Genomic DNA, 20,118 nt, shown 5'->3' with positions numbered 1-20,118 from the left:
TACATAGCAGTGACTGAGATATTTCTTTCTCACTGCTAAATTGTTGTGATCTTTGGCTGGAACAGATGCTTTGTCATGGTGAAATTGCCTGTGGACAAACAGCAGCAGCAGAAGCAGCAGGGCAGTGCTGAAGAACTGTCCCTCCTTCATGTGCTGAACTGCAAAGCAGAGAAACAAGAGGAACTCTCAGCATCCCTCTTCCCTGGTGCCCTCTGGTGACTGACATTGATGTCCCAGCTCACACCGCACAGAATCCTGAAATACAAACCTGCTTAGGGGCCAGGCCTTGGGGAAGAAAAGAAATAGTATCGATTTTGTCCATTAGTAACAGTGTGGGATGTGAAACTTGGTGGTCTGGTTTATTTCCCTGTAGTTGATGCAGGCAGCACCACCACTGCTCTGCACCAAAAATGAAGGAACAGCAAAAGAGCTTCTTGAAAACAGAGAACCACCATGGAAATGTAGGAAGGCTGTATCAGGAGAGGCTTGCATTAGTTGTGCTTTTACCACCATCCACTACATCAATACTCACACTGCATTAGCCTTGAAGAGAGGAGAGTGTCTGATCTGATGCTCAGGGTCATACCCCACTACATCATCTCGTGTCCCTGTGGGATCAGTGCAGAGCTGGGGATGTTTAGCCTGGAAAAAAGGAGGCTCAGGAGAGACCTTATTGCTCTCTACAACTGCCTGGAAGGAGTTTGTAGAGAGGTGGGGAATCAATCTCTTCTCCCAGGTAAACAAGTGACAGGATGAAAGGAAATGAAAGGAAATGTCCCCAAGTTGTGCTAGGGAAGCTTTAGATTGGATATTAGGAGAAATATCTTCATGGAAAGAATGGTCAGGCATTGGAACAAGCTGCCCAAGTGGTGGAATCACCAGCCCTGGAAGTGTTAACAAAATGTGTAGATGTGGCACTTGGGGCTGTGGTTTAGTGGTGAACATGGCAGTGTTAGGTTGATAGCAGGACTCAGTCTTGGAGGCCTTTCCAACCTTATCAGTGTGCTTTGTGAGACAGCCTGTCTCTCACTTCTGGGAGCCCTTCAGACTGTTTGCAAACATCCCCCAACTTAATTTCTGCCTCTGGAAGCAGTGGGAGCACCTCTCCTCTGGTGTGTGCTGGAGCCAAAATAGCTCAGGGTTTCAAATAACCCAAGGTGGAACACCCATTGCCTGCAATTAGCATACCACATCCGGGATCTGGAATGACCTGAAACTCAAGAGAAACCCAGGTGTCCCTAACACTTGGGGAGAAGCTCGGCTGGCAAGAGCATCTTGTGCCTCAACAGCAGAGCAGCCAGAACTGTTATCTGGAGGATGCAGGAGTTGAAATCACTTAGAGCATCAAATACCTTGAGCTTTAAGCAGCTGGAGCATTTATCAGTCAGAGCTGTGAGAAACAGGAGCATCCCTAATCCAAACTAGCTGGGGTGTCTATCAACTGGAGCCAGGGTTTTTGTCACCCAGGCGCCACATGGGCTGTCCTCTGCAAGGAGCTCTATGTCATCTTATATATCAAGAGTTCTGTTATCATTATGGTGCAAGCATTCTATATCACCAGAGTTTCATACCCCCTCGATGTTTCTCACAGTCAGCTCCTCTCAGCACTGACTGTTCCTGGTCCTTGCAGCAGCCATCTGACTCCAGATCCCACCAATCCACTCTTTTATAACACTGTTCTTATTGGCTACAGGCCTGTTAACATTAGGCCTGCTCCTGATCTTTAGTAATTGGTCCAGCTGCAACTCATTGGGGGATAAGATTACATTCTATACCACCTTTATTTACCCACACTGTATCCCCCTACAGCTCTACCCAGCAAGAGCCTGGCCCCTTCTCTTGTAGATTAAATACGTCACATGCTCTTCACTGGTGAAGGGTCTCTCTCAGTCCCATTCCTGGCAGCAGAAGTGAGATGAGGGTGAGCCAGGCTCCTCTGGGCAGCCCTGCTCCGAGGGGCTGCAGGTGAGGGGGCAGCACAAGGCAGCGGAGTCCCTTCTGTAGCTAAAGAAGGAGAGGCATCAGTCAGTCAGAGCTCCTGGTGGCACACCCCAGAGACCCTCAGGAGATGCCCTTCCCCCTCCCTCTCCAGAACAGTCACATCCCTCCCAGAAGGGCACTCCAGTAAGGGCATTTGCACAAACCCCTCAGTGAAGCGGGGTGCACTTTGCCCTGACTGTGTGCACAGGAGCTGTACCGACAAACACTGGGCTGTCCCCAGCACTACACAGAGCTCCTGGCAATGGGGTGCAGCTGGGCCAGACCCCAACAACTCTTGGTTCACATTTCCTGAGCTCCCTTCCAAGATCCCAAGGCCCCCAAACATTAGGCACAAACCTCCTAGGACAGGCTTTGGTCTGGGGGGCTGTGACAGATCCCCACATGGTGTTGACCCCCCTCTGGCATTGTTTGCCCCCCACCCATACTCATACAGTGCCAAGAAAGGCAGCAGGAACAGAACCAACCCAGCCAGCCCTCAGAGGGGATCTCAAGTGCTTATCCATCACCCACAATGAGGTTTTCCTGGTTATGCTGGGCTTCTCCCACCCTAGCCAGCAATGAGAGACCCCCTTGACAGCATGGCTGGGTGTGGGGCTGTTTGGCCATCACTTTGGGCACTCACCAGGCATTGCCTGCAGCTCCTGAGCCCCTTGACACTCCTTGGATGAGGTAGGCACTTTTGGCTCTCCCCCAGGCTTGGGGATGGCTGCTCCCGGCTCCTTGCTGCATTTCCACAGCACGGCCTGGGCAAACAAAGCCCCATGAGGACACAAGGGCAAAGCTGTGTCAAGAAGGACCTGTCTTAGCACCAGCAAGGAAAATGATCATCACGAGCATCCCGGTGTGAAAAATGCCAATCACTTGTTTTCAAAATTTTAAAAGTTTAACAGTAATAAAATGGTTATAAAAATAGTAATACAATTAGAGTAATAATAATGTGGACAATTTGAATTAGGACAACATGAGACAACAAATGCAAAGAGTTACGGACATCCGGGTACCTTTTTCTGGGCACAAAAAAGGACACCCCTGAACAAAGGATTAACCCTTAAGAGCAACAGCCTGTTGCATATTCATACACGTCATACATGATGCATAAATTCCATTCCAATACAGGATTCTGTGTGGTCATCATCACCTTCTTCCTTCTAATCTTAACAGCGCCTTCAAGGCAGGAAGAAGTTAGTTTCTTCTGATAAGAGGGCAATAAATTCTTCTTCTCTGAAAGATTTAGGTGTCCTGTGGCTCCTATCTCACTGCAAGTCCTTTCTTTAAAAAAAGTATCCTACATAGCATCGTTTCTATTTTAACAATTTTTGTAACCTAAAACTATATTTAACACACTACTTAAGAGAATTAATACAGCATTACTTTGTAACACAACACATATAATATTGAATTTAATATTTGTGAAAAGCCAATCATAAAATACACGCATTTTTTGCACCGGTCTCGAGGGAGGCATCACAAGAAAACCACAACCATCCTGGCCCCAGCAGGCTGGCAGCGGCCTGGAGGGAGGTGGGAAAGCACAATGCAAGACTCCGCGAGCAGGAAAGGAAGGTTCAGCATTACTGACAGAAACGCCTCAGGACCCGGAAAACATCCCTGTTTCGGGCATAAGCAGCCGCGGGGCGCGGGGACTGCTGCCCATCCAGGGCTGACTCCGATCGGGAATTGCTGCCACGGAGGTGCCTCCCCTGGGGGTGCCGTGGGCAGGTCCATGTCCCTCGATATCCCTGGGCCATGGTGCCATCCCAGTGGCGCTCAGCCCGAGAGTCCCGGTGCTCCTGGGGCGGCCCAGATGAGGCAGCGCGGAGTCCTGGCACAGCCCGCAGGGATCTCAAGGGAGAAGCGGGATCCCCGAGGAAAAACCGAGCTTGCTGCGCCTCCTTGTGTGCACCACGAGGGTGGAACACCGGCAGCAAGTGGGACAGCCAGGGACCGCCCGCTCCGGGATCGGGATGGGGTTCGGGATAGGGATCGGGATCCGGGCAGTTGCAGCTTCGGGCTTTAGGACTCCGTGATGCGGAGCACCTGCGACAAGAGGCTTTTCCTTCCTACCCGCTGCTGGCAGCACCTCGGCGAGGGTCGTGCTGGTGGCACCCTAAGTAATGAATACAAGTGAGTGATCTTAAGTACAGACTCGCTTTAGTTGTGGTCATTTGTAGTTACTTCTAATAAAGAAATTCACAGAAACAAAACCTCTGCGTCCTCGCGTCTGCTCAGCAGCCTCCTGGATGCTTCTGGCTCGGGGTGTAGGACATGGGAATTGTGGAGGTTCATGGCTTTGTCCCTGGTCCCGATGGACCAACCTCTGCATGCAATGGAGGAGAGAGACCCGGGGAGGAGACTCCATGATCAAGGACGGGCGTAGAAGGATGCCAAGCAGGAATGACTGTCAGGGAAGTCCCAAACAGCCATCACCGTGGGAGGAGAGATGGGGACAGGGAGCATTTGTCAGTCAGGGAGCCCCGTTCTGGGGACACACTGGAAAGAGGAGAGCTCAGCACTCCTGGCTGAGTGGCTTAGAAGTCCTGGATCTTGGGTGCTCTCAGCACTCTCGTGGGCTCCTGCAGGAGCAGCAGGGCCGTCACTGAACCGGCCCCTCAAACCAGGCAGCTGCATGTGCTGTGCATGGGCTCAGAGCCGGCCCTCAGCCCTGCTCTGCTGGCTGGCAGGGTGCACAGGGATTTGGGACCAGCAGCCAGGAGGGAGCAGAGGGGGCCCAGCAGGCCTGTGACATCAGTTCCCACAGCAGGCACACTGCCAGCTCCCGGCTCCGGCTGGCACCACGGCACAGCCTCTTTCCCCTGCTCCTCTGTGCACGTTTACGTGTGCGAGCACACACGGACACGGCGCCAGCAGCGGCACAGCCTCGCCCCTTCGCACCCGCGGCAAATGCAGCGGGAGCTGTGACGGTGAGAACAGGCCCGTGGAAAAGGTATTTTTGAATAAATTCCCGTCCTGTCCTGCAGGTGCCAGCACAGACGCACAGATTTGACAGAGCCTCCGGGCCCCCTGCAGCCCTCTCTGGGCAAAGCCCCACCTTTCTCTGTTCAAACCAATAAACTTCAAACCAATCTGAGCCAGAACAACCCCAGTCCCAGACTTGCTTCTTCTCTGTTTGTCACCATGGTAGGCAATGGATAAACCTTCGCGCCCCCAAGCCCCAGGTCTTCCACCCAACACCCACGAGCTGCAGGGGTCTGACCCACAGAGAAGCCATTCCCGTGGGATGGTCGCTTCACAATGTTTGTGTGGGGAAAGCAGAGTGACTGGGAATCCCACAGTACCACCACCACTCCCCACTTGTGTCTTGGTGCTGGGGACGGTCCAGGCATCCATAGGGATGGGTTCAGTGCTCTGAGGCCTCTCTGAGCAGAGGGCAATGCTGTCACCAGCTCTGCACATTGGTGGTGTCCACAGAGAAGTTGCTCCCATAGCAGATTTGGCATTTGTTTTATCTTCCCTCATTGAATTTTGTGGTCTGGCCTCATTCCAGTGTGGGCGGGCAAGAGAAAGCCTCATTTACCTGACAACCTCATCATGCCTCTGGCCACACAGCCTAGAAAAGTACAGCACTAATTCTGATGCTGCAGAAAGACACAGGGACATAAATAACACACAGGCAGGAAGACAGACAGTACTTTTATTGCTGGCTTTACCAAGAGAAAAGGGGATCGAGCACAGTGAAGGCAAACTCCTCATGGTGCACATCCAAACATCCAGGGCAGCAGCAGCTCCTTCCTGCAGCGATTCTACAGGGTGCACTGAAGACAGAAGCATCTGCAACGGGATAGGAGAGCAGGACCACCCTTTACTCAGCCATTACTGCTCTGGCACTGCTGCAGCCCTGTGTCTGGAGTCAGGTGCCAGAGGAAAGGGAGACCCCGGGAAGGCACTGGTGCTGTGCAGCAGTGACAGAGCAGCGCCAGCACCCCCAGTTACCAGAATATGCCCATTGCCCTCCTGCGGTTGATGTCTCTCTTCAGCTGGCAGAGCGCACATGGGGTGCAACACCAGATGGAGCAAAAGTCTCGCAGGATGGAGCCCTGTGGAGCAAGGGACAGTGCATGGAAAACCCCTTCCCACACCAAGCGTTAAACCTTTCAGCCTTTCTATTTTACATTGTCAGCACCCCATGGGAGCTCACTTGGGCCCTGCAGCATCCTGCTGCTCATATCCAGCAAGAACTGGGATGAAGCAGCATGTGCTGGGATTACCTTCAGCTCACAGTGCTGAGGCAGATATGTCCCTGACTCCTGGCCAGCTGGGATGCTCATGCAACTCCTCGTCTCTGCCCTTCCCCTTGGGCACCCCTTTCTCCTTCCTTGAGCCCCCAGCTCAGCACCCATCCCGTGGCTGCTGTCGCTGTGGGGACAGACCCCCGAGCTGGGCACTCACTGGGATGTTGTATCTGGTGCGGTACAGGGTCCTCATGGCCACACTAGAGCCGCACAGGCAGCACTCATCCATGTTGCCAGCCACCTGGCAGTTTAGGCAGAAGAAGCAGAACATCCCACAGAGACCTGTGGGACAGTGAGACGTGGACTTGGCCGATGGGTGCAAATACAGAGGGGGAAAAGCCAGCTGAGAGCTGTGGCTCCTGACATCAGGCAAGAGCTGCTCTGCCTGCAGGACCCAGGGGAGTGGGGTTTGTGGCAGGGTAATGCTGCAGGAGGAGCAGGAAACACATCACAAGCATCAGCAGGGATGAGGGCTCTATATGTACTCACATACACCGCAATCGGAGCAGCAGTCCAGCAGCCCTGTTTGCCACTCCCCAACAGGCTGTTGGGCAGCTGAAAACTGGGGTTGGACTGTAATCACAGTTTGAGAGGCCATTGCCAGCACGGGCTCAGGTCCCTCCAGGCAGTTGGTGGTCTGGAAAGAAAAGCCATCAGAGGAAGATGCTGCAGGTGTTTCTGAAGTGGGCGTCTTGCTCAGGCTGCTGCATTCAGAGAGAGCTCCTTGGGGAGTCCCCACTGCCAGGGTAATGCCCCTCTCACCACAAAGGGGGGGGGGACGGCTCTGCCAGAAGCTGCCACTACCCTCTGAAGGAAAGCCCTCTCTAAAACCAGTTTTCCACCAAAGGCAGCAGCACATCATCCTATACACAGCACATATCCTAAGTAAATGTCTGTAAAAACAAAGGTCCCTCTGCTTCAGACCTGCAGTGCTTCAACACCTCAAACTAGTCTTTTCATCTCCCGGTCATCTTTCATCATTGTCTGCATAAAATCACATAAAAATATCTGTGTAAAATTGTCTGCATTTTGGGCAGGTTTGGGGGGGTTTGTTTTGTTTTGTTTATGATCACAGTCTCCCAAAGTTACTACTGCTCAGTTCTGGTCTCCCCAAGCTCTCAGGAGCCCTGCCACCAGTTCCTATCCCTCCTCCACTGAACTGTCTGTGCCAACACATCATCCTCCTCCTCCTCAGTCTTGTGGGGTCACCATGGCCTGTGGAGTTCTTCTCCATCCCATCCTTCCTCAGCAACGGGCTGTGTTCTCTGAGAGCAGAAAATCTCCTACTTCACAGTACCATCCCCAAAATCACTTGACCAAAGTAACAACTCCACCTGCACCTCCATCAGGGGCCCCTTCCCTCCCTGCCACCCCTGCAAGGCACAGGACCAGCTTCTGTCACTCTCAGTTTTGGTTTTGGAGCTTTAATTAAAACAAACAAAAAAAAATTTGAGGATTCTCCCACAGAACTCCCATGCAGACACACCCCCTGCCCTTTGCCCAAGCTCAGCACCACTTTGTTAAGACTCTAAGAGGATTGTTTTCACACCAGAATTGCACAGTAACACAAAGTTAAGTATTAAATGACACAAGAAATGGGGTGGAACAATTACTATGCCCAGCACTCAGACTGTGCCATTGAGCTCATTACTCAAATCAGAGTGGCACCGGCTGTGGCACTGCATTTGCACTGACTAATGGCAACAGGTGGCAAAGGGTTGCTGGCTCTGCTGGAAGCTCCTGTGACTCTCCAGCAAAACAGACACATCCCAGCTGTCAGAAACAGCCTGTTGCTGTAGGATGAGCCCCTGTTCCTGGCAGTCCCAGGAAGAGGAAATGGGTTGCTGAATTATGGTGTAAGAGGGAAGAAAGCTGGTAAAAATCTCCACATGGTTTGCTCCTGAGTTTTTGCAGCTTTCTGCAGGCAGTGGAAGCATGGCTAGGCTGTCCCCACCTGAGACACCTGTGAGTGCAGCAGGGGACACTGCATCCATCGTCCCTTTCCGGTCACCTCCTGGCCCTGCCTTGGCCAGCTGTCCCTGTTTGTTCATCCGTGAGATGTCAGGTGATTCCCATCCCCGCTGCAGCAAATGTAACACCTCCCAGCACACCAAATCAGCAGCCCCTTCACGAAACCTTGCACACAATGATTTAAGAAGAACCAAGAGGGGCAGGGGAGGAGACAGACCCTGGACAGGCTGTACAGGGGTGAGCCCAGCATGGGGCTCCCATGCAGGGACAGGGTTGTTCAGCAGCAGGCAGGACCACAGGGAGAATTGTGCACAGGAGCAGCACCAGCAGCAAGAGAAATTTTAGGGACAGGATTCCTCCAGTCAGGCTTCTTCTTCCCCTCCCCAGGTACGAGCACACCACATCCCTGCACAGGTGGTGGCTGCAGTGCAGAGCAGGCAGCAGCAAGGAGAAACCTCTGCCATACACTCAGCTACTGAGAGATGGGCCAGGCCCAGCACAAAAAAATGTATCACAATTTCACAATTCACACCCCCATGGCATCACCAGCTGTGCTGGAATGACTGATGGGGGCAAAAGCATTCTGAGGTACATGCAGCTTCATTTCACCAACAGCCAAGGTCATAAAGCTGTATCTATGGGCACTGTGTGTGCACAAATACAGTGCGCTATGTGAGCAACACAGTGCAAAAACTGCTGTCCTCCACCTCTGTTCCCCACATCTGTCAAGATGCCTTCAGCAGCACCCACCACACTGTAGTTAACCCTGAAGCAGCTTTCCAGGTAGAAAACCTCACCTTTGCTTCCACCCTTTCCCCTTGCCCAGCATCACCACTTCAGCCACAAGCAGTTTCCGTACCAGACCAAAGCAAAGCCATGCCACACATACTTTCCAAGCTATCCTTGTCCCAGCAGAAATGTGTCCTTTTCCTGGTTCTCATGCTTTATATGTGCTCTGGCAAGTGACCTCTGCTCCCTCTGACTAACAGAGCAAAAGGTAGCTTAGGTGCAGCTCTGCACAATGGCAGCTTCCCTGCTGCATTCCTACTGCCAGCCCTCACCTCTCCCCACCCAGTTGTTCTCCAGGCCCAGAGCCCTGGTGGGAGAGGTTTTCCAAGAAGGGCAGTTTGTTGCCAGGCTCCTGTGCTGCCCTAAGCCATGTGCTGTTGGAGGGGCAGCACCATTCCTTTGTCAAACCCGAGCATCTGCAAGAACTGTCTGTAACTGCACTGGGTGACACAGGGGCAGCCTTCCTCAGGCTAAAAATGCATTTTTCTGCATTGCCAGGGATCATCCATCTGAGCCATCTGGGTTTAAGCAGTTGGGAGTGCCATCACACACATCCACCCCTCAGCATGGACAGAGCCGCTACTTACCCATAAAATGTTTTGTGGTAAAGGGGAAGGTAGAGTGGGGACAAAAAAAAAATCATATTCTCCTTAAAGAATGAAGCTGGGAGATATTTTCAGGGATCAAAAGTCCTTTAGCATTTCTCTTGAGATTGATGGAGAGAGGGTGGATGCAACCTCCACCTTCAGGGTGGGAATGCAGGGCTCACAGCCCAGAGCAGACAGATGGGCAGTGTAATGCCATGCAGGAAGATGGCACCATTTGTACCTAGAGAGGACGCAGATAACCCACAACCCAGACAGGTTTTTTATTGCAGCTGTGGAGGAATTCATTCTCAGGATCCATATCTCTTCAACATCAAGGTGAGCTGGTGCCAGGTACCCCCTGCCTTTCTATTCAGAAAGCGTCACTCACCAACAGCAGAGGTCACTTGGCTGCAGGAAGACCCAGCTCTACCCTGCAGCAGTAGTCATTTTCCCAAATTTTAAAACTTGGATGGGCAACACTGACTCCTTCAATATATTAAATATCCTTTCTAATAGCTGATCCAATAACAAAATACTAGCGAAAATCTCTCTCTGCAGCAGGCACAGGGAAATCTCAGCTACACCAAGGGCTGCTGAGATGGATGGAGCAGGAGAAGGATTGGTGCTCTCAGGTGGTGCAAGAGTGACACACACAGAGATAGGAAGACAAATTCAAAACTTTATTTCTGCAGTTAAGTAGGGAAAATCAAATGCAGTCAAGGCAAGCTCCACATGGTGCATTCCCCAACAGTCAGAGCAGTGGTGACTCCTGCTTGCAGCAGCTCCAAGGATGCAGCGAGGATGGCAGCCTCTGCAACAGGATGGGAGAGGAGTGTCAGGACTGAGATGTGCCTCACCACACTCTGTGTATCACCCCAGTCCTCCTCCCTCCACCCTGCATAAGGTCCCCAGTGACGTTTTGCTTCAGGACATGTCACTCTGGCCAACTGTCCATGGCCATTTCCCCACTGCAGCAAACTTGGTGTGGTGTCAAGATGTTGGCAGGAGAGGCTCTGGGAAGCGACCTGCGTGTGTGTGACAGCAGCTTTATGGACGAGCACCAATATCCCTGGCTTACCAGAATATGCCAAGCTCCCTCCTGCGGTTGATGTCTCTCTTCATTTGGCAAACAGAGCAAACAGTGCACCACAGGGTGACACAGTAGTCAGAGCAAATGGACCCCTGTTAGGGAGACACAGGTTAGGGACAGAGGTTTCCCAGAGACCACGTTCCAGCCAAGAAAATGTTAATTGCATTCTAGGTCAACTACTCTTTTCTTCTCAGCAGGCTGCAGCATCCTGAGTAGAAAACACTGAAGCCTTGGGCTGGCAAACCCCAGGAACCACAGAAAGGAAGGAAGGAGCCCTTTGTGCAGGCTGCAGATAACAGCTTATCTTTTGACTTCTGACGTTCAGACTGGGAAGAAAAAACGTTCACAGGAAGAGACAATGTGGGGAAAGTGAACTTGGGACCCTATGGTTTGCCCTTGGGATGGCAGCAACCACCTCCCTTGCAGGAAGAAACACCCTCACATAGGCACCGTCCACCTTTCTCCCAGACCTGATCATGGATCTTTATCCGTGTAACCTATTTATCAGCTTCACCTATTCTTTATTCAGCCCACGGTTATCTCAATCAAAGCTCCAAGACAGAAGCAGCGCTGAGATGGATACGAATGGGAAAAGCAGGGGGAGTGGCAATCCCTGCTGTCCTGAGCCCCTCCCTTAAGCGCAGAGAGAGGGGCCTTGGGGCGCCCTGTCCTTCAGGCCCGCAGTGGGTGAGGGGCAGGCTCAGCACTGACCGGGATGTTATATCTGGTGCGGTACAGGGTCCTCATGGCCACGCTGGTCCCACACAGGCAGCACTCGTTCATGTCCCCAGCCACCTGGCATGCCAGGCAGGGGAAGCAGAACATCCCGCAGCAGCCTGGCAGGGGAAGAAACACGGCCCTGGCTGAGGCTCTGCCTGCCGGCCTGGAGCCGCCAGAGCAGCTGGGAGAGCCAGGCTGCCGGGCTGCTCTGTGGCACCACCACAGAGGCAGCAGGGGCAAGGAAAGTGTGTCCAAGGCACTCACAGACGCCACAGTCGGAGCAGCAGTCCATCAGGCCTGTCTGCCACGTGCACCTGGAGACAGAGGACATGGCCCCACCGAATTGGGGCTGGATCGTCACTACGGTTGGGGCAGCCATTCCCAGGCCCTCTTCTGAAAGAGACAGGAAACAGGAGAGTCAGTGAAAAAACCGTGCTTGGTCTGAACCTCCAACCAAGCTGGTGGCTACCACCCTTCAGCAGGCCTCCTTCTGCCCAGCTCCCTTGCTGCCACTGGAGGGCATAGAGCATAACCACATCTTGCCTGCATTTCTATCTGTTCAAGGTTTTCACATTATCTGCCATTTTATCCAGCCTTCAAAATAGCATCACTCATGTTCCCCACTCCACTCCATAAAGGCTTTGCTAGTGCTTAGACATGACTCATTCCCCTCGTGCTGAACTGGGCAGTGAACCCAAGCTAAAGGGAGTGACTTGGGCATTCCAGTTGTTGAACTTGGTGTATTTTACACAGCATGGGCACAGGGTATGTGGGAAGCAGCTGTGGGCTCATTTCCTCATAACAAAGCCAGGTACACACAAAAGAGTAGTATAGAAAACTCGTATCTCCAGTTTCCTTATGTATGGAGCCACAAAGAGAGAAAATCAATGTCCAAAGTCTGAAATACTCTCCTTGCCTTATGTGGTTAAGCAAGCAAGTAAACCTTGAAAATCAGTAAACCTCAGATCTAAAATAATAATAATGATGATGATTATAATGATAATAGTAAGAATAGAAACAAGAGCAATTTCTTTCTGCTTCTAATTCCCAAGCCAAGTAAAAAAGCACAAAGCTTTTCTAGGTAACAAGTCTAAGAAAGTTTGGGCTTGGGTGAGGTTCTCTGAGATAAGATAGACTGCCTGCTCACATTTGTTGTGCCTTCTTTTCTGTAAATTGAGTGGGTTTATTTTATGTCTTAGAAACAGCAGTTTGACAAAGGCAGACCCACCCTACTGGGTGGTCAGCCTCTTCATCTTCCTCCTCTTCCTCCTCTTCCTCCTCCTCCTCCTCCTCCTCATCCCATTGCTTCTGAGCTCAGAAGCCAGAATAGAAACTGAAATGAAGCAGTGATGCTGGGGGAGGGGAAGCACTTTCTTTCTCCATAAGCACTTTCTTTCTCCAGAAATCCCACTCATGGCTTCAGCTGGCAGCACACACCAGTCTGTAAGCCCTGCAGGAGTGCAGCTGGGGGTAGTATCAGGTGTGTGCCCAGAGGGAAGTGCAACACTTCTGCCAACCCACAGCTTCCCTCTGCCTGGCAATAGCAGTGCCACCACACAAGTATTATTCACCTATTTTCTCCTCTCCTAGCTGCAAACAATAATGAAGAGTTTGAAGCATAGTGCTCTTGCCACCAACAGCACAAGCCATTGAAGGGACAAGCAAGCACATGGAGAGAGCAGGTATCAAAACCCATCAATATCCAAACTTCTGGCAGGGCAGCTCAGTTTAAACAGAGAGTACTGAGTACCAGTCAGATTCCTTTAACACATTTATACAATTGTTTTAGCATCAGAAAGCAGTAAGCAAAGGTAAACTCTCCATAATCCAGCTTTTGCGCACAGTTTTTTAAATCCCATCTCCTCCCCCCCTGCACCAGTAGGATTTGCTATATAGTTTGATTTATATTTTGTGCTAAGCAGGAAAAAAAGAAAAAAAACCCTACTTTGACACTTTTATCCCACTCTTCCCAGGCTAACAAGTTAGTAATATTTCCATGCTTTTAGAGAACTAACCTGGTGAGCAGCCTTGCCTCCTCTCCCTGCACAAAGAGGCTCTGGCAAAGAGGAAGCTAAACTAACTCCCTCAGATGTTATTGGCAGCCAGTAGTAAAAAACGTACAAGTGGGAGGTAACTTGAAGGGGGAGGTCAGGAGCTGTTCCCTGTCCTTACAACCACAGACTTTACAAATGCAGAACACAGTAATTTATTTTTCCTTTTCCCAAGATTAGTTATTTCTTTTTTTAAAAATTGTTTGCATGCTTATTGTCTTATTCCCTTAACTTTGCCCACATGATGTTGCTGCTCAGGGAAGAGCAGTTCTGAATAATGTACTTTTATCAGAACAGACATATAGGTTTTCATTTCTTAGAAAACACATCCTACATGGGGAGGCTTTTCATAATAATTAGGCTGATTCCTTAAGTGCTTGTCACAGGCCATGTAGCCCAGCCACTACAGTAAAATTAACTGGGCAATTACTATATGCACATAAATTTCACTTCATAAGACACTAATCTTACAGTTTCTACACTAACATGCCCCAAATACGTAACCACTCATGCCCCACGCAAGACAGTTTTGGATGCACTTCCAAATTTTGTGGAGAATCTGTGGCACTAGGACAGCACTTTTTGTTTCCCAGCAGGATGCACACAGCATGCAGAGATCCCAGAGAGGGTCTGGGTGGTGTTTCTCGGGAGCAAGTCAAGCTCAATGCATCCCATGGGAAGTGCTGATGCTGAGATTCCCTTCTCTCTCGTCCTCATGAAGAATGGGGAAAGGAGAAGTTTGGGCTAAACTTCAGTATGGCAGCTTTGTCAGCAGGCTGGGACTTAGGGTGCTTTATGGGAAGGCTTTATGGGAAGCACCAGTAGTGCTGCTGAGAAAACAGAGAGATGTGCCTTGAAATGCTTCCCTTGGCTTCCAGCAGCTCCAAAGTTTCTGTGTCTGTCCCTGCTTTTTACAATGGGGCTGCCTGGCCACTCCCTGGCTGGCTCATACACAGTTGGTGTTCTTTGTGAGAACATTGCAATAGGCTGTGAAAACTGAGGTTTGCAAAAAGTTGTGAATCAGCAGATTCTCCTAGAGGAGGAGATGCCTGACATCCCAGCAGCTGGCTGGATGAGGCTCATGGTCAGGAGTCTGCTGGGGAGGAGGGAAACAGCAAGTTGAAATGCAGTCAGGTTTTTTAGGTGGTAAGAAGGAAAAGCTCCAGAGAGACCTCAGAGCACCTCCCAGTACCTAAAGGGAGCTACAAGAGAGCTGGAGAGGGACTTTTCACAAGGGCATGTAGTGACAGGGCAAGGGGGAGTTGCTTTGAATGGGAGAAGGGTAGGTTTAGTCTGTATTATGAAGAAATTCTTCATTGTTAGGGTGGTGAGGCATTGGAATAGGTTGCCCAGCAAAGCTGTGGATGCCCCATCCCTGGAAGTGTTCAAGGCCAGGTTGGATGGGGCTTTGAGTAATGTGCTCTAGTGGAAAGCATCCCTGCCCACAGCATGGGGTTTGAAACTAGATGATATTTAAAGTCCCTTCCAAACCAAGCCATTCCATTTTTATTTCTAAGAAGACAATGGAAAAATTCCACTGAAATTAATATTCACCAATTTAACATGTACTACAGTAAATGCAATACTGATGAAGATTCAGGAGCACAGATGAAAAAAATCTCCCTTAATACCTTTTTGCTTTCTCTGCAAAGGACAAAGTATGGATTACACAGTCTACCTCTGTATTTTATGGAGCAGCTACAAGCAGAAACTTATGTGTTCCAGTTTGGCCCTCTCACACGTAAAAGTTTGTGCTTGTTCTCTGTACCACTTAAAAGAAGTCCAACCTGCAGCTTCAAACATGACCACAAATGAACAAAGCCACTTTCCCCAGCACGCTGCCTTGTACTATTTACACAAGCTAAGTTGTCTTCAGTGGTAAGAGGTGTGTTCATTCACAGAGGGTCCATGAATCCTATTGGTGTGCAGGTCAGGGGGGGCTGTCTGGCACAGGAGGGTGCATGGGGTCCTCTCTCCAAAGCTCTGATCCCACCAGTCCTTTCCAGAGACAGCTCTGTGTCAGACATGGAGAAGGTCTTCTGAATCAGAAACTTCACCTTTTTTCTAGACGTCTCCACAGCTTCAATGGAAGAACATGTTACCCACAAACCTCGCTCTCTTCCCACAGCTTGAAATTGCTCAGGCAGAAGGGAAGTTCCTGCAATGGTAAAAGCTGCAGGAGAATGGAGCTGAGAAAGTGCAAGGGGAAATATTCACAGCCCTTAGAAATATAGCTGAGGGTCAGTTGCACATCTCACCAACACTGAAGCCATTGCAGTTGGTACAAGCAGAGAGCTGCTCCCATGTCTGCACATCCCTCATCTCTGCCATGCCAGGAACACTGCACACAGTGGAGAGAGTCTTGGGTGGCTGATCAGAGAGGAATTGATGCTATGGCTGGGAGTGTGCAGTGCCCTCTGGGCAAGGGGCTGAACCCCTGTGCCACAGGCACCGAAACATGAAGTCCAGCACACAGTGAAGAGCTCACATCCAGGGCCAAAGGTACCACCAGCTTCACAGCAGCTCTTAGCCACAGCTGGTCACACCTAAAAGTGGTTTCAAATCCCTCAACAATTGCATGCTAGCACTAGCAATGGTTTGTCACGAGATGTTTCACACATCTTGTGTGAGAAAGACATCACACATCTTGTAGCTGAGCTTCTGCTTCCTGTGGCTTGCTACCTTTTCATGCTCTCAGTGGTGCCACTCTTTCTCCAGGTCACTCAGACTTACAGGATAATGCCCTGTGAGAATCAAGCTTTACCTCAGGAGCTCACAAGGTAAAAAACAACTAAAGTAAAAATCAACAAGTCAATCCTCTTGTTACAAACAGATCAGTCCAACTTACACATTTTGTAGTCTGCTGCTTCATTAACCGCCTAAATCTCACTGAGTTGCACCTGCACACAAGCAGAACTATCAGAGGGTGCAAGTGTGGATCTTCCTGTACCCATCCCCATCCCCACAGAATGGTGGGAAGCAGGAGAACCTCAGCAGTTCAGCTGCTCTTGGGTCAGCTCCAGAGGCTTTCTGGAGTAAGCTGGCCCATGGCTAATTTCCAGCTTGGACATGTACTCTTTGCCTTTTCTATGGCAGTTTTATCCCAAGCTGACAGCTGCCTCCAGGGCAATGCAGGGGACGATGGACCTTCCCTTCTGCTGTCCCTTGAGTCTGCCACACGGGGTGTCCTTGCTTTAACACCTGAGCAGGAGTGAAGTGAACAGCCACACAGGATGCATCATGAAGTTAATCCAGCATTAACCAAGGTATTAGCAAAAGGACATCCAACACACTTTGCAATGGTGTTTGACAGGTGAAATGTATTTTTTTAATGTACTGATGTTATTTAGCAGAATAAATTGTACTGTAGATTAAAAAAGGCCTTTACTACTTAGTAATAATAATGATGTTTCTTAAGACAGATGGGAGAAGGGAGAAGGTATTGAGAGAGCTGAACCCAGAGAGATGATGTGCAAGATGGGGAAGCTGTATGGTTCCACACCTGCTGCATGTACATGACTGCAAGTGCCCCTCAAAGGAGAGCTTTGCTTCTCTATGACAGTCTCATGACCCAACATTGCTCACCCCAATGGAAGGGTAGGTTATAACCTCTGATGGAAGCTCCCCAGCAGTTTAACCTCCATTTTTCTGACTTAACATGTCATATATAAATCAGCACTGAGCAGCTCAAATCTTGAAGGCAATTTTTTGCCTCTTGTTTCCCCTCCTGCCACTGATTTCTCAAGCAAATCCCAAAGACAGCAGACAACAACACTCACTGCCTCTGCACCTGCCGTATGGGGATGGTTTCCCTGTGCGCATGTCCCAAGATGTCCCCTGGCAGCACATCATCTCACAGCTGAGCTGAGACTCAGGGAGGACTGAGGGAACACTTCCCCCATCCTACCCAGCACAGGAGAAAAAACCCACCAGCAGTTGTCCCCAGGTGCTGCTAGCAGTGGTCCTGATGTGGAGGTCATATTCATCAGAAAAAGCCACATAAGGGAAGGAGCTGTGTAGGTGCCAGAGTCCTGCTTGGGGCTGAGCAACCAAAAATTTATCACCTGTCACCTGGGAAAGGAGGCATGCACTGCACACCAGACCTCCAGCCTGCCCTTTACCTAGCCAAGAGCAACCTCAGCCCCACCAGCTCCAGGGACCACTTGTGCATACATGGCCTTGGCTTTCTGCCCTGGGCTTTCCTCCCAAGAAGGAGAGAGGCAGGAAACTCCCACCCCTATCTAACAAACACAGTCAAAGTGACACTTAAACATGGTCTGCCAAATCCTTCTTTTACTGCCTTGCTGCACCCACTGGGCGCTGTCATGCATGCGGAAGTGCAGGGGAAAAAGGGATCACGCAAACTCTAAGCAAATAAATTCAAGGTGCCTTCCAGCAAATGCTTAAAAGCACAACAATAATACATCTTATGGTGTACATAAGTCTGTGCTTTCCTCCATTTTCCTCTCAAGTACTTTTATTTCCATTTATACATATTCCCTGAAAAAGTGATTAATAGCATGACAGAATTTGGGGAAAATAAGCTCTGATGAAGCTGAAAATCTGTTTGACAAATATTTGGCTGTGCTGCAGCATGACAGGCAACAAAAAATGCACACAGGTTTTTCTACTAAGTGGTGTGATTTCACAGTGCTGAAGTGAACATTGAACAGCAAACAGTGGTTTCACCAGTGTTGAAGTTTCTCCGCAAAGCAGTCCCCTGGTGTTATGCATGCGCTGCTGCTTGTGAGGTTGAGCACCCCTGATAACCTGAAGATAGAATTATTCCACTTCAATATCAAATCACAGAAAAACGTTTATGTTGGAAAATACCTCTAAGATCATTGAGTCCAGCCACTAATGCAGCACTGCCATGTTCAGCACCATGTCCCCTAGCCCCACAGCCTCACACCTTTTGAACACTTCCAGGGATGGTGATCCCACCACTTGCCTGTTCCCATGTGTAACCACCATTTCAGCAAAGGAATTTATATCCAGTCAAAACCTCCCCTGGTGTAACTTGAGGCCGTTTCCTCTCCTCCTGTCACTTGTTACCTGGGAGATGAGACCAACTCCCACCTGGCCACAAGGTCCTTTCAGGGAGTTGCAGAAAGTGAGATACTTTACGTTCAGAGCTGAACTCTGTGAATGCTTTGACAACAGTGCAGGAAAAAAGTAAGGTCCTGTGGAATGGGCAGACCACCGCTTTCCCCCACTGCCCTTACAAACTGTTACAGGATTGATTCTGTTCTTTATGCACTTGATGCAACTTATTTTATATTAGGTATATTTTATTTATTTATTTAATTTGTATTAGGTGTACTTCCTTGTTACTGTACCTGTCACAGACAAGCTCTGCAATTTAGAGGAACTGTGTTTTGCAGGCATAAGAAGTCAGGGGTGGCTTTGGATTTTGTTTTGCATTAGGATGGGAACTTCCACTCCCAAAAATACAGCTGTATTGTTAGAAGCATTGAACTTGGCATAAACACTGTTCTTTTGTTGTTGCTTTTTTTCTGTTTCTTTTAAGTGTATTAGGCCTCTTTCTGCTTTATTCAGACAGAATCACTTCTGTACAGCTGCCTGGAAGTGGTATTTTTTATGGGTTTTCTTAAACACCACCATCCAGGCAAAGAAAAATGCTGTAAAACCAATGAAGTTTTTTTCTATTTCTTTTGTAATTCTTGTACTGCATCTAGCACACTGCATTAAAATTTGCTCTGGCCTTTTGCCTCCATCACAAAATGCAGGAAGGCACTGCAGGAAAAGCAAAATCACCTCTTCAGTACACCAGGAGCCTTCAGCTAGTACCTAAAGTTCTCATTATCCATGGCCAGCTAAGATGCACATTATTTCTTGGCAGCTTTCTTTTGAAGCTCAAACAGAGCCTCTCTCCTGGTATTTGCACCGTGAAGTGTTTAGAAATTAATTAACGGCCCTCTGCTAGCTTTTGCCAAAGTGGAAACAGAAAAGGAGTGCCTTTTATTTCCAGATCATGTCACCCGTGGCTGGTGAGATGCCTGACCCACTGCCATGGTGTTGCCAGGCTCCCTAGCAGCCAGACCGGCTGGCACAGGCACTGCAGCTGTTCACACAGCACAGCTCCTGCAGCACTTGCTTGGGAACAGAGGGAGGGAAAACCCTGACCTGCCCCATCAACACCTTTATATTTACTAAGAAATACTAATAGCAGAACCCAGGCAGAGTTTGCCTTGGCTGACCCTCCTCTGACAAGTCTTCTCCCTGGGAAAGGGGAGTGTGAGAGCTCCCGTGTGCCACTGTACGAAACAGGCTTCTAAGGCAAAGATCCAGCCCCACCCTGCAGGTTTCCAATGCCTTGGCAACCTCTCCCTTTATCCTTGCAGGACATCCCTTACCTCTATAGGGCTAATCCTGGACAAAGAGCTAGTGTTGCTTTGATACACCCTTCTACAAAGTGCAACACACAGGCAAGGGCTGATGTTGGTACAGAGCTTTCTGTTTCACTGAGCAGTGTTTCAGTTTGGGACATTTGACCTTTCTGTTGCTGGAAAAACGCATTTGTTATCTCACCATCCTGTGGAGGAATACTTGGGAAAGGATGTGTGGGAGAAAGGCAATGATAGTGGAGAAGAAACTTCCAGAGGATGTTGTTTAGTTCTGCAAAAACACACTAATAA

At 49.7% G+C, this 20,118-nt stretch overlaps 2 protein-coding genes across 3 annotated transcripts; both read right to left on the bottom strand.

The window, feature by feature from the left end:
• Positions 1 to 5,948: 5,948 nt before the first annotated feature.
• LOC131083931 (placenta-specific gene 8 protein-like) lies at positions 5,949 to 6,849 on the bottom strand. The gene is made up of 3 exons (XM_058024940.1): positions 6,741 to 6,849; positions 6,409 to 6,533; positions 5,949 to 6,056 (listed from the first exon to the last, which is right to left on the bottom strand). Exons 1-3 carry the CDS (start codon positions 6,847 to 6,849, stop codon positions 5,949 to 5,951), a joined length of 342 nt encoding a protein of 113 aa, XP_057880923.1.
• A 3,408-nt stretch (positions 6,850 to 10,257) lies between these two features.
• LOC131084110 (placenta-specific gene 8 protein-like) lies at positions 10,258 to 17,358 on the bottom strand. Of its 2 annotated transcripts, XM_058025227.1 has the most exons (5): positions 13,424 to 17,353; positions 11,673 to 11,801; positions 11,400 to 11,524; positions 10,677 to 10,780; positions 10,258 to 10,409 (listed from the first exon to the last, which is right to left on the bottom strand). In XM_058025227.1, coding segments are annotated over exons 2-5 (345 nt in total). In that variant the 5' UTR covers positions 11,788 to 11,801; positions 13,424 to 17,353; the 3' UTR covers positions 10,258 to 10,408. The 2 variants fall into 2 exon arrangements, with proteins under 2 accessions (XP_057881210.1, XP_057881209.1); XM_058025226.1 differs by lacking the exon at positions 10,258 to 10,409 and having other exon boundaries at positions 10,673 to 10,780; positions 13,424 to 17,358.
• Between the last annotated feature and the right edge of the window lie 2,760 nt (positions 17,359 to 20,118).

Source organism: Melospiza georgiana, chromosome 5, assembly GCF_028018845.1.
Source record: "Melospiza georgiana isolate bMelGeo1 chromosome 5, bMelGeo1.pri, whole genome shotgun sequence".
NCBI classification, from domain to species: Eukaryota; Metazoa; Chordata; class Aves; order Passeriformes; family Passerellidae; genus Melospiza; species Melospiza georgiana.
This window is presented reverse-complemented; position numbering and strand designations above follow the sequence as displayed.

What these genes read in the sequence shown, in the direction of transcription:
- LOC131084110 (XM_058025226.1), bottom strand. Translation starts at nt 11,787, where the DNA reads ATGGCTGCCCCAACCGTAGTGACGATCCAGCCCCAATTCGGTGGGGCC. An exon ending in CTGCTCCGACTGTGGCGTCT is followed by an intron (nt 11,525 to 11,672) that starts GTGAGTGCCTTG and finishes TTCCCCTGCCAG; the next exon opens with GCTGCTGCGGGATGTTCTGC. An exon ending in GCACCAGATATAACATCCCG is followed by an intron (nt 10,781 to 11,399) that starts GTCAGTGCTGAG and finishes TCTCCCTAACAG; the next exon opens with GGGTCCATTTGCTCTGACTA.
- LOC131083931 (XM_058024940.1), bottom strand. Translation starts at nt 6,849, where the DNA reads ATGGCCTCTCAAACTGTGATTACAGTCCAACCCCAGTTTTCAGCTGCC. An exon ending in CTGCTCCGATTGCGGTGTAT is followed by an intron (nt 6,534 to 6,740) that starts GTGAGTACATAT and finishes ACTGTCCCACAG; the next exon opens with GTCTCTGTGGGATGTTCTGC. An exon ending in GCACCAGATACAACATCCCA is followed by an intron (nt 6,057 to 6,408) that starts GTGAGTGCCCAG and finishes CTTGCTCCACAG; the next exon opens with GGCTCCATCCTGCGAGACTT.